At 43.3% G+C, this 13,446-nt stretch overlaps 1 protein-coding gene and 1 long non-coding RNA gene across 5 annotated transcripts in view; one reads left to right on the top strand and one right to left on the bottom strand.

Moving 5' to 3' along the window:
- The window catches only part of LOC119013378 (septin-9-like), an 83,549-nt gene that overhangs the window by 21,779 nt on the left and 48,324 nt on the right, over positions 1 to 13,446 (top strand). For 2 of the 4 annotated variants that reach the window (XM_037087840.1, XM_037087844.1), the window contains one exon: positions 9,811 to 10,566. In XM_037087840.1, the coding sequence (XP_036943735.1) occupies positions 9,811 to 10,566 (756 nt within the window). Of the gene's footprint in view, positions 1 to 1,873; positions 2,088 to 9,096; positions 9,292 to 9,810; positions 10,567 to 13,446 lie in introns of those variants that run through there. The other 2 variants (XM_037087842.1, XM_037087843.1) reach the window with 2 other exon arrangements.
- On the bottom strand, positions 7,631 to 9,103 carry LOC119013383. Its single transcript, XR_005072737.1, has 2 exons — positions 8,994 to 9,103; positions 7,631 to 8,604 (listed from the first exon to the last, which is right to left on the bottom strand). It is a non-coding gene; the product is annotated as an uncharacterized LOC119013383 (long non-coding RNA).

Here is a 13,446-nt window from a genome sequence, read left to right as displayed (position 1 = left end):
TGTGCACGCATCTGCCGCGCACATATTTGTTGCCTGTGTGCATGTGTCTGTGTGTGAGCATACGGCTCGTTGGGTGTCCGAATATAAGTGTGTGCCAGGGAGTGGAGGAATCTGACGCACATGTGCTGGGCAGGAGAGGCTGTGTGAGCTGAAGGGTGTGTCCGGACGGGGCAGGATTCTCCCCATGTCTCCATCTTTATCTGTTTCCAGATCACATTACTGTATACTAGTGACACTGCTACAAACTTGTGTTGTTATTTATAGGAGCAACGCTGACCCCTGCTGGAGAAAGAGACACAATGAACACGTTGTGATGTTCTTACGTACAGATTTGTGTAAATCTGGATGGGGACACTGGATAAGGGTTTACTACCCTTAAACTTTTGAACAAGACAGCAAATCTACTGTACGTTGCTCTGTGAAAAAAATCAAGCCAAAAGTCATGTATCCTTACAAAGTGGCATCCCAGGCAGCTACCTGAAAACCTTACATGTCGTGTTTTCATGTTAGCCAGTAATTAATTTATTATCAGAGAATTTCTCATGCATTTTTTTCATTACACGTGGTTCAATAAAAATGTGCTGTAAAATTAGTATCAGATTGCAGGTTTTGGTACAGTAAAGCTTCATATTTGTTTTTAAATCCACAAGTTAGTGTATACTTGTGCACATCTGTGTTTAAGATCTGTAAACACGCTTAAATCAACAGAAAGACACAAACTCCTAATCCAATGTAAGCAAAAAATTGGCGGTATTAGCTTGCCAGACCTGCAGAATTTCAGTCCCAAACACTTCATTATAAATCACACATGGGACAACAACTGCTGATGATTTTCTTATGCTGCTTTACAGCCTGACTCATTTATCACGGCTTACAACCAAAATCATTTTCCATAATCTCTCGTCTCTCTTTTTAGTTCACGTATCTTCTTATTTTGGCCTCAGGTGGAGCCGTCTCTCAGGGCTGCCCTTATTTTGGAAGCTGTAAATCTTTGCAGTTTGAAAAGAGAGTTATGAGCTTTGTGAGAAGAGAGTCTCATGACACACACACACACGCACACTACTACTACTACTACTACTACTACTACAACTATTGTTTGTACTGATCAGTTTTATATGGTTGATTTAAGTGCAGATGCCAGCAGCAGTGGTTCATCGTGGCCTGCGACCAACGCCCCTATCCACCCTTCCCCCTCCGCCCCCACCACACACACAGAGGCTCATTCACATGCTCATTAAGTCATTAGGCTACTTATTTATTGATGTCTGCCTCCAGAGCGACTGAGCATGTCAGACGATCTACTAACCGCCTGACCTGACCATATTAGTCCATACTTTGAATCCTTCTCCGCTCTGAATTTATTTGTGCACCTTTGCAACTTTTCCCTCCATCCACTGTAAGATGTGTGTGACTGTCTTTTTCCCCACGTGTCTTCTAAGTGATGCTGATGTTAGTCAACAGGGCATAAAACAATCTCAGCGTGGTTTCGCCAGTCGCCCCAAAGTGTGTTAGTCACGTGACCGAGGCCCACAGGAAGTGTGTTTGAATGTAGCATGCGTATAATTTTGACCAGCCCAGTCCAAAAAAAAAAAAGAGACCTTTCACAGAGAGGAAGCTGTGTGAGAGGACGGCTGCAGAAGGGGAGGGAGGAATGGAGGGAAGGAGAAATGGGGGGAGGGAAGACAGTGAGCTAGGGAGAGACAGAGAGAGAGAGAGAGGGAGGGTGGGGGGTTGTCATCGCTGGCTCATTCCAAGCTCTGGAAGTTGAGAAGGAGGAGAAGAGAAAAATAAGTTGCTGCGTTGTGGAAGAGAGGAGAGATAGAGCGAGGGTTCGGATTAGTGAGCTGCTCAACTCGTGTGTGTGTGTGTGTGTGTTTTTTTTTTTTTCCTCCCCTCCTCTCCCTTGCACGGGCTCCTAATTTGGGATTTGTTTAAAAGCAGGACTGCGCCCCAGGAAGACTTTTCCTTGCTGGGGAAAGGGAACCCTGCTCCCTCTCTCTCTCACACTATACACACACACTTGCTCCCCAAAATGTCTGATTCCACTGTCAACGCTCACTTGGAAGGAATCATATCAGACTTTGAAGGTTAGTTTTTTTTTTTTTTCCTCTCTTCACTGCTTCTCTTCTTCTTGTCTCTCCGTGGAGCCGAGGCGCTCTTTAACCCTGCCATGAGGACAGTAGAGATAGTTTCCACATGTTTGATTGGAACCGAGCGGATCTGGGGGGAAAAAAAAAAAAAAACAGTGAGTGTGAAGGGCTCGTTGACATCTGCGGTGAGCTGCGGTGTTTGGAGAGGGAAATTGTGCTAAAATGTTGCTTTTCACTGCTCTTTAACTTTTGTTGAGATGCGTGAGCAGATTTGTTGCAGCTCTCATCCATGAGTCTGAGACCAGGTCAAAGAAAGTATCATTCAGAGGACAATTTGTAAGTTATTCAGCCTCTGTCCTGCAGGATAGAGGCCAGGCGAGTGTGTGTGTGTGTGTGTGTGTGTGTGTGTGTGTGTGTGTGTGTGTGTGTGTGTGTGTGTGTGTGTGTGTGTGTGTGTGCAAGCTGTATGTTGAGCCCTCAGGAGACAGCAACTGACCATACGGCTGTGAGGGGAACACCTGGCACACCTCCCTCCCCCTTCTGTTCCCTCCTCCTTTTCATCTCTCTGCCCCTGGCCCACAGATTCCCCCTGTCATCCCTCTCCTCCCTCCTCCTCCACCTCCTCATCCAACGGCTATGCTTCCCCCTTTTCCTCTCTCAGCGGCTCGTCCATCCTCGGCCCCTCTCCCCTCTGCGTGGATGCGAGGAGGAGGGTCGGTGGGTCTTGGGTTGACAGGCCGACGCCTCTCCTCCACCCCCCCAGACCCGTCTATCTATCTGACTATCTGTCTCCTGTCTCTCACAAACACATAGCCATTAGGGGCGCATCCACACTTGTCCAGAGCTGCTCCTCTGTCAACACCAGGTTGCTTGTGGTATGTACTGGTGAATCTCTCTGCCTCCCTGTCCCTGTCTTTAGGATTTTAAACTGCTGGCTTACACAGTGCAACAGAGCAGAAAGATAAGTGGCATTCAGTGACGAGAGGCAAAAAAAAAAAAAGTGCACTTTAACCATGTGGCTCAGTCGTGCTTTCAGACATCCTCAGCATAATGGGTTACTGTTGTGATTGTCAATGGTGTGTGTTGCCCCTGGATGGGCTGAGTGTGCGGTAATACCTTGGTGTCACCACCATGCACAGTGATGTATGGCCCTGTGTGGCCCAGAGAGCACAGCGTGGCACAGACGCAGCCAACAAGCCAATAAGAATCATATTTGAAAAGTAAATCATTTCTCCCAGTGACAGAATAGCTTTGCCACGTGTTCGCTCTTCTTCTGCCTCTTCTGCTGCTTCTTCTTTCCCTTTTTCAATCTCAAAAACTCCACTTTCACTTTAAAATATTTGGTGAACTTAAAGGGTAAAGATTACAGGGAATTCTGCAGTCAAGAGGGTGACTTTTTCCTAACCCTCCTTTTACAGGTGAAAAGTAGCAAAACATACCCTTTTATTAATGCGGTACACTCAGGGCTTTTGCTTCTGCAGCCTTACTTGGTCTGGTATGAGAAGGCGCTTATAGTAGCTGATGTTACCAAACCTTCCAGTTGTATAATGGATGTTACTCAGTCATGTCACTGCCTGAATGACTCATCGCTACAGTTTTGGGGAAGAAATTATAATCAGAAGAGAAAGTTCCTCAGTGACGGAATTTTGATTTTGATTTTGATTTTGCCTCAACAAACTAAATAAACACTCTCTTCTTTTTCATGACTGATGCAGACTGATTCTATATATTTATGCATGGTATATGATCTATATTTTCCATTTCACACTACAGGGTTTCAGTATACAAACTTTGATGATCATGGAGTTGTTTGAATGTTGTGAACGGTGTGAGTGCAAATTAATCTGTGAATAAAAGCAGGAAGAGGCAGTGAGCTGAGAGAGACAGACAGCAGGATTTTTCTTGTCCGCGAGGTTGATGACCTCAGCTGTGACTTCACCCTCACAAACCGACACAGATCATTGACCGGGCCACCCCGGGCTTTCCACTCAGCACAATTATCACACATACACATTCACAAAGTGATCCATATCTTTCAAAAGCCCTTTGTGCTCCTTTTTCAAATTAAAAATGTCTTTATATGTGAGACATCAAATAGTGTAAGACCCCATGAAACAGATGTCTGTCTTGTGTTGATTCCTATTTCAATCACTGGTACCAAAAAGCTGATAGTAGTCTCTTTGCCTCTCTTTTGCGCTGTGGGTCTGCATGTTAAGGGCATTCACTGGTCCAGTGAGAGGAAATTCCACTGGAGTAGATTTCTGTGGTGGGTGAAAATGTCGGGGTAGGCTGTGGAGGAGTGGATCAGAGCACAGCTGGGCCTCTCTTTACAGATCAGGCCCGGCCTGCGTGGTACTCATCAGCCCATCACCGTAGCACAGTCAATGATGAGAAGAAGTAAAAAATGTAATCACCAGGTGAGGGCATTAGGTGTTTAATGATAAATAAAACATTAAGCATTGAAGATTATAGATACAACACCGTCTTAACACTGCTGTTAGTTTCATGTAATGTTTGCAACCAGTTCAGTTTAATCATACCTAAGACAGTTTTAACAACCTGCTCTTAGGTGAAGCGTCTTATTTTGTTGGACAAAACTGCTTCAGTTTGGTGAGAAGTTTGATGAGGGATCACCTTTCAAACGCCTTTCCAAATGAAAACTGTTATTATGAGGCAACTGCCACTTAGCCGTGGTCTCAGATTTTTTTTCTAGGAAATCTGTTAGCCTGCTCAGTAGCGCAGTTGTTCCTAAACTGGAGGGGTGGGGGGGACACAGAGCCGCTGTAAGGGCAGCAGATGACCAGAGGGAAAATGTGGCTTGAAATTAAACTGAATGGATACGATTTATGTAGGGAAAAACCAAACTGATGCTCATTCTATCATGCTGACCTTTATTTCAGTAAAGTTCCGCTTGGATCCTTTTTCACTGGTTGCTTGCTCTAATGACTGCTTGACTGGCTACTGCCAGAAAAAGTTTGCTGTATCCCATAATGCACTGACACTGTGCAATTAAGGAGCATTGGTTTGTATCTCTTTGTTCTAATCTATTTAACTAAGGTTAATGTGCTGTTGCTCTTAACCATGAAAACTCAGTCTTGTGACAAAACGCCAAGAGGGGTCTCATTAATAGAGCTTGTGTGTTCGAGGCAGGAAGTGTTGTCTGACGGAGGCTGATGATAGGACTCTCCATCCTTATCAGCATTATCAGGGTGCTCAATACTCAGCAGCCCGGACAGGTTTCCTGTTAATGACGTCAGCAGCATCGGAGCTACTGGGAAGCACCAGGTTCACTCTGAGGTGGAGCGGACACAGCGGGTCTTTGTTTGGCTTTAAAGCTGTTTTTCCACCCTGCTGGACACGTGGAGCAAAACCTGCACCGATGCCAATCCCAGGAAAGGCCCCAGAGCTACATATCAGCAGACGCCATGCTATGGCTAAAAACAACTAGCCTGTGATGAAAGGTTTTCTTTTGTGCATTTTTTCATCAGAGAATGGAAAGTGTGTCTGACAACCTCCAGGAAAGAGAGTTTGGCTTTAAGGCCACATTTAAAGGCCAAATTCTCTTATTTTAGTAGTCCCTAGCCCATTTTGACATGCAGAGCCTTTTTAGGCTCCTGGAGTGAACTGCAGCACTTTAATTTCATTTCAGTAATTTCAGAACGTGTAGGAGCAGGAGTGATTTCAGTTGTTGTGAGTTGAATGTTTAACATGTCAAACTAGCTTAATTTTGAAATGTAAAGGTAAATCCTGCAATTAACTGCTGCAGCAAATGCATGATGAGCAGCTACAGTACAGCCAAACAACTTGTTTGATAGATTAGGAGTAGGGGCCTGCAGCCTGTAAAATGCAGTTCATTGTGACTGCAAAAGTTAAAAAAATCCAATAACAAAAAAAAAAAAAAAACAGAAAATGCTGAAAATGACCACAGTCTTGTTTTGCGACTGAAACGAGCACCATCAGGGCTACTTCGGTGAGAAATTCACTGCATGTCCTGACTGCTTCACAGTAAAAGCCACTCTGTATTTTGTGAGCTTGAATTAGCATTAACTCGCAGAGCTCTCATAAGGTTGTGGGAGAGCGAACAGTGAAGCTGATTGTGACAAAATTAAAATGACTTTTTACATGCATCATGCCTCATTTCCTGGGAATCCCCCAACACCAGCAGAATGGTGGACACTTAGACATACATCGAAAAGTTTACAACACATTAAAATCGTGAGGATTAAGTGTAATATACTAGAATATTAGTTACAGCTCATACTTAGTAAGGGTGCTTTATATTTTTCCTCAAGTGATCCTCAGTTTCCCCTCAATAGCTGAAGACAAAAGGCAGTTCTGCATCTTGTTGACCCGTCGTCCAACTCATCTACTGTCATGCTCAGAGAGGCACGGAGAATGTCCATGTGGTGCTCGTCCAGTAACGTTACATGCAACACTGAGTAGCCTCATCATATGATTTTCTGGCAGTTTAACCATGTTTCAGCGCGTGTTAGTGGCAAAACACTGTGCTTGGCTGCAGTTCCCCCCTTATTTGGCAGTGCTCATCTACTAGGCTTGCAGGTTTACAGTATATGTGATGGCGTCTAAAGTGAATGGGGCTCAAAAATGTTCGGAGCTGATTTTGTTTTCCAGGTTTTCCAGGTTAAATGAGAGATACGGAGAGCGAGGAGAGTGATGTTGACATTTGGTTCACACTGATGCTCATAAGTATTATCTTTTTAAAGAGCTCCGATCACTTCAATCCCCTTTTGAGCAGCAGCTTAGAGACATCAAATGGTTTTGTCCTTAGTATCAAACACCCACTTGTGCGGCTATTACCTAATGCCATTCAAACACAAACACACAACTGTACAAAGTCAAAAATACAGGCACACTGATAGTGACTGAGACACTACAGATGCAAATAAAGGTGCCGCCTTCTTTACATAAACACAAATAGAGAGATATTAATGTGTGGCCTTCGATGTCCAGTCACGCATACACACACATAGACAGCTCCCAGGATGCAGTTTGGTATGACATCAACAGAGGCAGAGAGTTTGGCTCCCACCCTCCCTGTGTTTGCTTTACTCTCCAGCTGTGTTTTAAACACACACACACATACAGAGAAAGAGATAGAAACGTAACTGACAGGGCCTCTGTCTCCACTCTGTCTGTGACGACCTCACTGTGTTGGGCTCCTCTGTCACCACGGAGCAGGCACACGCCACACAGTTAGCGACATCCAAGGCTAAACAGGTTATTATATCAGTTTCACAGCCAAACACAGCTTCAAGTGGTCTGTGGCACGTTTTGCTGCTTACTTTCACAGCCCAAGCTCTCGTCCTTAAAAGATGGCCATACAGTATGCTACAGTAAATTAGCTGCTACTTCGGTGGTTCATTTCCTTTCCTGGCCTTATTCGCAAGAAATTCTCATCCTGACTTAGGGATGAGCCTTGACCATCAAAACCAATCAGTTTTACATCTAACTGCATTGTGACTAGTGTGTCACCCCTGTGTTTATACTTGACGAAAGACAGAGCACACTGACAACCCAGGAACATTTCAAGGTCAGTTTTCTCAAAAGAAACAGCATTTTTCCATGTGAACAACTCAAAAAGCTCATTGTCAAAGATTTTAACGATTTGTGATGCATATTACATGCACATACAATCAGAGTTTCAGGCTAGGTCACAATGTTTTTGCCGTTGTCTATCATTTTCCTGTCATTTGTCAAGTGCCAAAATTGCCCCATGCAGTTAACACGCAGGATTTTATGTCGGTTTATGGTTTACTGTATTTCAGAGGGTTTACTGAGGACATGGCAAACCATCCCACTAACAATTAAGGACACAATACACCAGGGCCTGACATACCAAGGGGAAAAATGCAGTAGTATAGATGATACATATCACATACATTATAAGGCTGTTCACAATAACTGAATTTTAAACTCGGAGACAACACAAGCAAAAAAAAAAAAAAAAGGATATTTGGATCCTCTTTTGGTACCACAGGAAATGCTTTTTTAAACAGTTTTGGTTATTCAGTATGCTCGGACAGGGGGATGAAGTATATCATCAGACATGGAAAGAATAATTGTGAATGACTTACTCTCTCCAGATACATGAAAGGAGGTTCTAGAAATAGCTGGTTATGAGTGGGGTTGATGTCCTGTAATTAAAACTTGTCATTAACTGCTGTCTTGTAATTGCCAATAATCAATAAGAGAGACACTAAGAAACAATAAGTTGAAAAACGTAAACAGAAAGTGAGTCTAGGAAAGACTTACAGTCCGAGTTATACTAGGGGAAAGCTGGGAATTGAAAATGTATCAAATGTATCATGTAAAAACACTGAGTTCTAGGAAGAGGGTCTGCCATGCTGCTGCTTGGCCCGTCAGCCGTGAAACATCGGGCGTTTATCTGGGACAGAGGACGTGTTGCTCCAGGGTGTGTAGCTGCTTCAGTCTCTGGGCCGAGCTGAGGTGAGCCGGGTGTCGGCCTCACATTTGATGCCGAGCTTACTGTGGCCTAAGGGGAAAAAACTCTGTCAAGACAGCAACTACTAAACCAGCACTGAAGGCTGGTTGTGAAATATTGGCACATTAAATTAATATGAGGGGGAAGTGTTGGTCAGAGTGGAAATTAGTATTTTAAAAAATGTCTGGTGTCATTTTTCAAGTTTACTTTTTGCCTCAGAAAATCAGCAGAATATTAAACATGACATAAAAAACAAAAAACAAAAAAAAACAAATTACAAGCCACCAAAGAGAAAAGGCTTTTTACTTTGGATGGGTAGAAAATATTAGCCAAATACCAGATGCCTAGGCCTTTTATGTTGTCTTTTTTTTATCTGTCCAAATCATCAGAATACATTTTTGATAGCTTCTTATTGGTCGATCATAAAAACGATGACTCACTTGTTTCCAGGTGAACGAACTCTGCCCTCGGAGGTCACGCGGTCAATTATAGAGCCAGCGGGGCGGGGTCAGTAGCAGTCGTCATGTCAACAGGTGTGCGGAGATGAAGGAGAAAACGTTCGTGGAAAATCAAATGATTGAATAGAGACTTTTTGTCGTTCACTTGTAGATGTGTGGGTGTGTGTGTACCTGACACAAATATTAAACCTACCTGGTGGGAATACAGGAATATTTTCATCGAGTGGATTAGAAGTTATGACCACCATGCTAACGAGCTATGTGAAGCGTGTCCGATCCGGTGAGATTAGCACGTTCACTCAAAATGATGCTAACTAGATTTCTCACTGACTTGCCTCCGTGGTGAAAGTGTTGACGCTCACTGTGGCGGCTCTGTGCTGCTGTTTTGTGCCACACAATAATTTTTCATAATAACATTTCAGTTGTTTTTATCGTGTGTGTCATTGCTAACGTACCGTTTGTGGGGGGAAACTTACTTTGTGAAATTAAGCACGTGTTGTAATCAGCTTCTTTCAATGATAGAATAATTGCACCAACACTCTGACCTGTGGAGATGCTGGCCTGAGTTGTTGTCATTGATTAATTTCTGTCTGATTAAACTCAATTCCACAACTGAATAAGTGATTTATCACTTTTTAAGGACTTATGTTCTCATGCAGTTCCCCCTCTTGTATTGCATGACAATCATAAAATCCTTTAAAAATGATTATTGATTATCATACATATGCTGCAACTGTATCTGATGGTAAAAGAGATTCTTCTGTGTTCTGTCTAACCCCAAATGTTTTGTGTTTCCCAGCACTGAAGCGGTCGTTTGAGGTGGAGGAGACAGATTCATCCACACACCCATCTCCACTGTCTCGTCGGACCACCAACCCCCTCCGCTCATCCACCTCCTCCACATCCAGCCAGCGGAGTTATGACCTGAGTTCCCGCAACTCTGACTACTCTTCTTCCAGATCTTCACCCTCCGAGTCCTCCAATCCGCGCTCACCAAAGACCGGCATGAGGCGCATTGAGTTAACAGCTGGCCGCAACCCTGACACGGCCTCTTCCCGCCGCACAGAAATCTCCATTGAGGTCTCCTCTAAACAAATTGACAACTCCCCCAGTGCTGGCATAGCCCGCTTTGGCCTCAAACGGCCTGAGGTCAGCCTGAGCAGTCGGAGTTCTTCCCTCGAAAGCTCTTCCAACTCCATCTCCAGCTCCACAAACAGACGAGCAGAGCTCGGCATGACACGGCCCAGTGAGCCCCCCGCCCCTCCCAGGAGGATGGATGCCCAGCTGTCCTCAGCCCCGGTCTCAAGGATCCCCGAGCCCCCACAGAGAAGAGCAGAGCCCCCGTCTCCTTCCCTCAGCCCAGTAGAGGGGGCCTCCAGGAGGCCAGAGATGCCTGTCTTCAGACAGCCGGACGGTTTGGTGCCAGGCAGTGCAGTGGAGAACAACAACCACCCACCTCCTGCACCTAGTGCTCCCCTGCCTTCCCTGGCAGAGCCGAGGATTGAGAGGGTGCAGTCGCCTGTTGCAGAGACTCCCACAGCTAGACCAACAGACAGTGAGTACCTGCTCAGTTAAACTGTTTAAGTGAACAGTTCAAAGAGGCATTTTATCCTGTTGAAGCATACAATCTTTTAAGGTGATTTAAGTGCCACTTCAGTGCCCTCATTTTGGTTCTGTCCTGTTTCATCATGCCCTGTCTTTCTTAATCAAGGACTTGCAACAATTTGACAATAGTTCAACTGTGATGAAATCATCTATCATTGCTTTCCCATATTGCAGCACATTTTCTTAGTGTTTGCTACCGTTTAACTTGAACCTTTTCTTGCAACAAACTCATACAGGCGGCTTATTTAGACTTCTATAGATGCAGATATATGTATGTATTCACACACACATTATCATACATTACATCTACATACATTGATTCAGATACACTATATTTGTCCATTATAGTATATTGTATATTTTTTTTTTAATTTCCACATATGAAGCAGTTGTGAAGTAACAATATCAACCATAAAGAGCACAAGCGTGAATCCTGTGAGCTTGTCAGTCTAGACGAACTGTAAATGTAGGTCAGGGAGGGCGATGATGAGAATCACAGGGCTGCTCCCACGACAGCAGTAACAAAGCATCCAACTGAATAGGCCAGCTCACTTGAACTTGAATCAGCCACTGGTTGCATTCACTGTATGTGTGGTGCTTGTGTTGAATTGACTCATTTTGAATGGGGAGGCTGAACTTCATTAACATAGTTTAATCAATTATCTTCAAGCTGCCAATGACACAGCAAGTTTGGTTTCTACTGATCTGTGTATTTCTCATTGGTTGTACTTTTGTAATCTAATGCAAAAATAGCTTTCAATTTTTGGCCACTGCTTACTGACCTCTCAGACATGTATTATGGGGATGATGCCAAGCTCAAACTGAGAATTAGATGTTTTTGTAGTAATTTGCACCATAAGTTTGTTTTTACTGAGACAAAACCAAAGAGAAATGTCCCATAACTGTGGTGAGATACTGCATACTGGTGAGTCATTGTTCTGTTGGATAACCTCTCGGCTAGACCCGGTCAAGAGTGGAAGAATGAGGCTGTTAAATGTTATGTGTGTATACCAGTCATCCCACAATAAAGCCTTATGGGATTTGATGGAACAATTTTATTTCAGTCCGTTCAGCCACAGTGTTGGTCTAGAGTGAATACATCCAGAGGTTACCTTTGACCTAACTGCCCTGACATTTTTTTCTCGATATTCCTATTTCCAAGAAAGTGGTCCTAATCCTTTAAATTTACCCCTGACCTTTACTATATGCTGAGAATATTCTTCATCCTGAGTGGATAAAACCTAATGTTTAATGTTACTCCATGACCTTTTTTATTTTAGTGCCACCCTCAGGACAAACTCTGCATATTAAGCTGAATTACTGGTGAAGTTTCATGACTAGCAAAATCGTGTGTTTATTACATCTGCTTCTTCTTGAGTCTAATGAGCAGCATGTGTGCAGCTTGGAGTTATAGAGGATAGGCCATATTCCACTGTTTTCAGGGGCATATATTCATCTTTTCATTGTGCGAATTCACAAGTAAGATTGAAAGAAACTATTATTTTCATTATTGATTAATCTATCAGTTATTTAATCTTTCAAATGTGACAGAAATGTGAAAAAATGCTCAACAATTTTTCTAATTCCCAAATTGTTTCCTTGGTGCAACAAATAGTCCCAAACTTAAAGATAATCATAATTTACTTTGTCATAATCCTTCAAAGCTATAACTAGCAAATATTCAAAATTGCTGCGTGAGAAATTACTCAAATGTTTAATCAGTTATCAAAATCATTGGGAACTGATTTCTTTTCGAGCACCTATTCAATTAATGGATTAATCATTGCGTATTTACAAGAAAGCTTAAGTAGAATTTGAGCTTTGAACTGGTACTTGTAATAGTAGGAGATATGTGTTTATTTGTGCTGGTTTTGTGAGCAGTCGTTTCAAAATCTCCACTTGGTTGTTTATGCAGTTTCCTTCACTAATTCTTATCCTATTAGAACGGCTCGTCTTCATAGTGGTGTGTGTGTGTGTGTGTGTGTGTGTGTGTGTGTGTGTGTGTGTGTGTGTGTGAGACTGTTATCTGGAGACAGCTGTGCTCATGGGTTCCTCTCACTGGTTGAGTTGTATCCAGGCGTAGGCGGCTGGGAGGTGATACATTCCAAATCTGGAGGTCATAAAACATAAAAATAGAAAGCCTCCAATTTCCACTTTTTATGCTGCGTGTTGCCTCTCTGTTTCTCTCTCTATTCACTGCACTTCCTTTGCACACAGCTTGTGATTTATTTTGACTTCTGCTTCTTACTGAGGATATTACTTTTCTATAGTTTCATAGGAGCCGCAGTGTTGGGGAGCTAGTCAGCAAATATGCGTGCTAAAAAATCTAAAATGTGGCCTTATGTCAGTAGAAGAGAATTGGGCAATGAAAAGTGAGAGGATTAAGTCTCAACGTCTGCCACATTGGGCTCAGATTACCACCTTCTTGCTCAGCCTTGCATGTCGAGGGAGGGAGGCCCTGCTAGAAAGAAGCTCGGGAAGATGCGAGGAGCAGACAGGAGGTGGAGAGAGAGACAGAGAGGAGTGTCAGTGGGCGGAATGGTAGAAGGAGAAAAATGGAGAGTGACATTAAGTGTGCAGGAAAGAGTGTGATTTCCCGTAAAGGCCGTCTACAGAGGGAAAACAAAATGAGAGAAGCCCACTTTAACCTCTACTCATTTGAGAGTAGAACTAAACAGACAGGCCACACTACTTTGACGACATTCCCAAAATTACAATTTACTTTCCATTTCCTCAACACGTACCACAAATTTAGGAAAATTCAAGTTATTTTTACATAAACGTTTTGTTTTTTTTCTGAAAGGGAAACTGGGATTGTTTTCAGTTTATA

Source organism: Acanthopagrus latus, chromosome 23 (genome assembly GCF_904848185.1).
Source record: "Acanthopagrus latus isolate v.2019 chromosome 23, fAcaLat1.1, whole genome shotgun sequence".
NCBI lineage: Eukaryota > Metazoa > Chordata > Actinopteri > Spariformes > Sparidae > Acanthopagrus > Acanthopagrus latus.
This window is presented reverse-complemented; position numbering and strand designations above follow the sequence as displayed.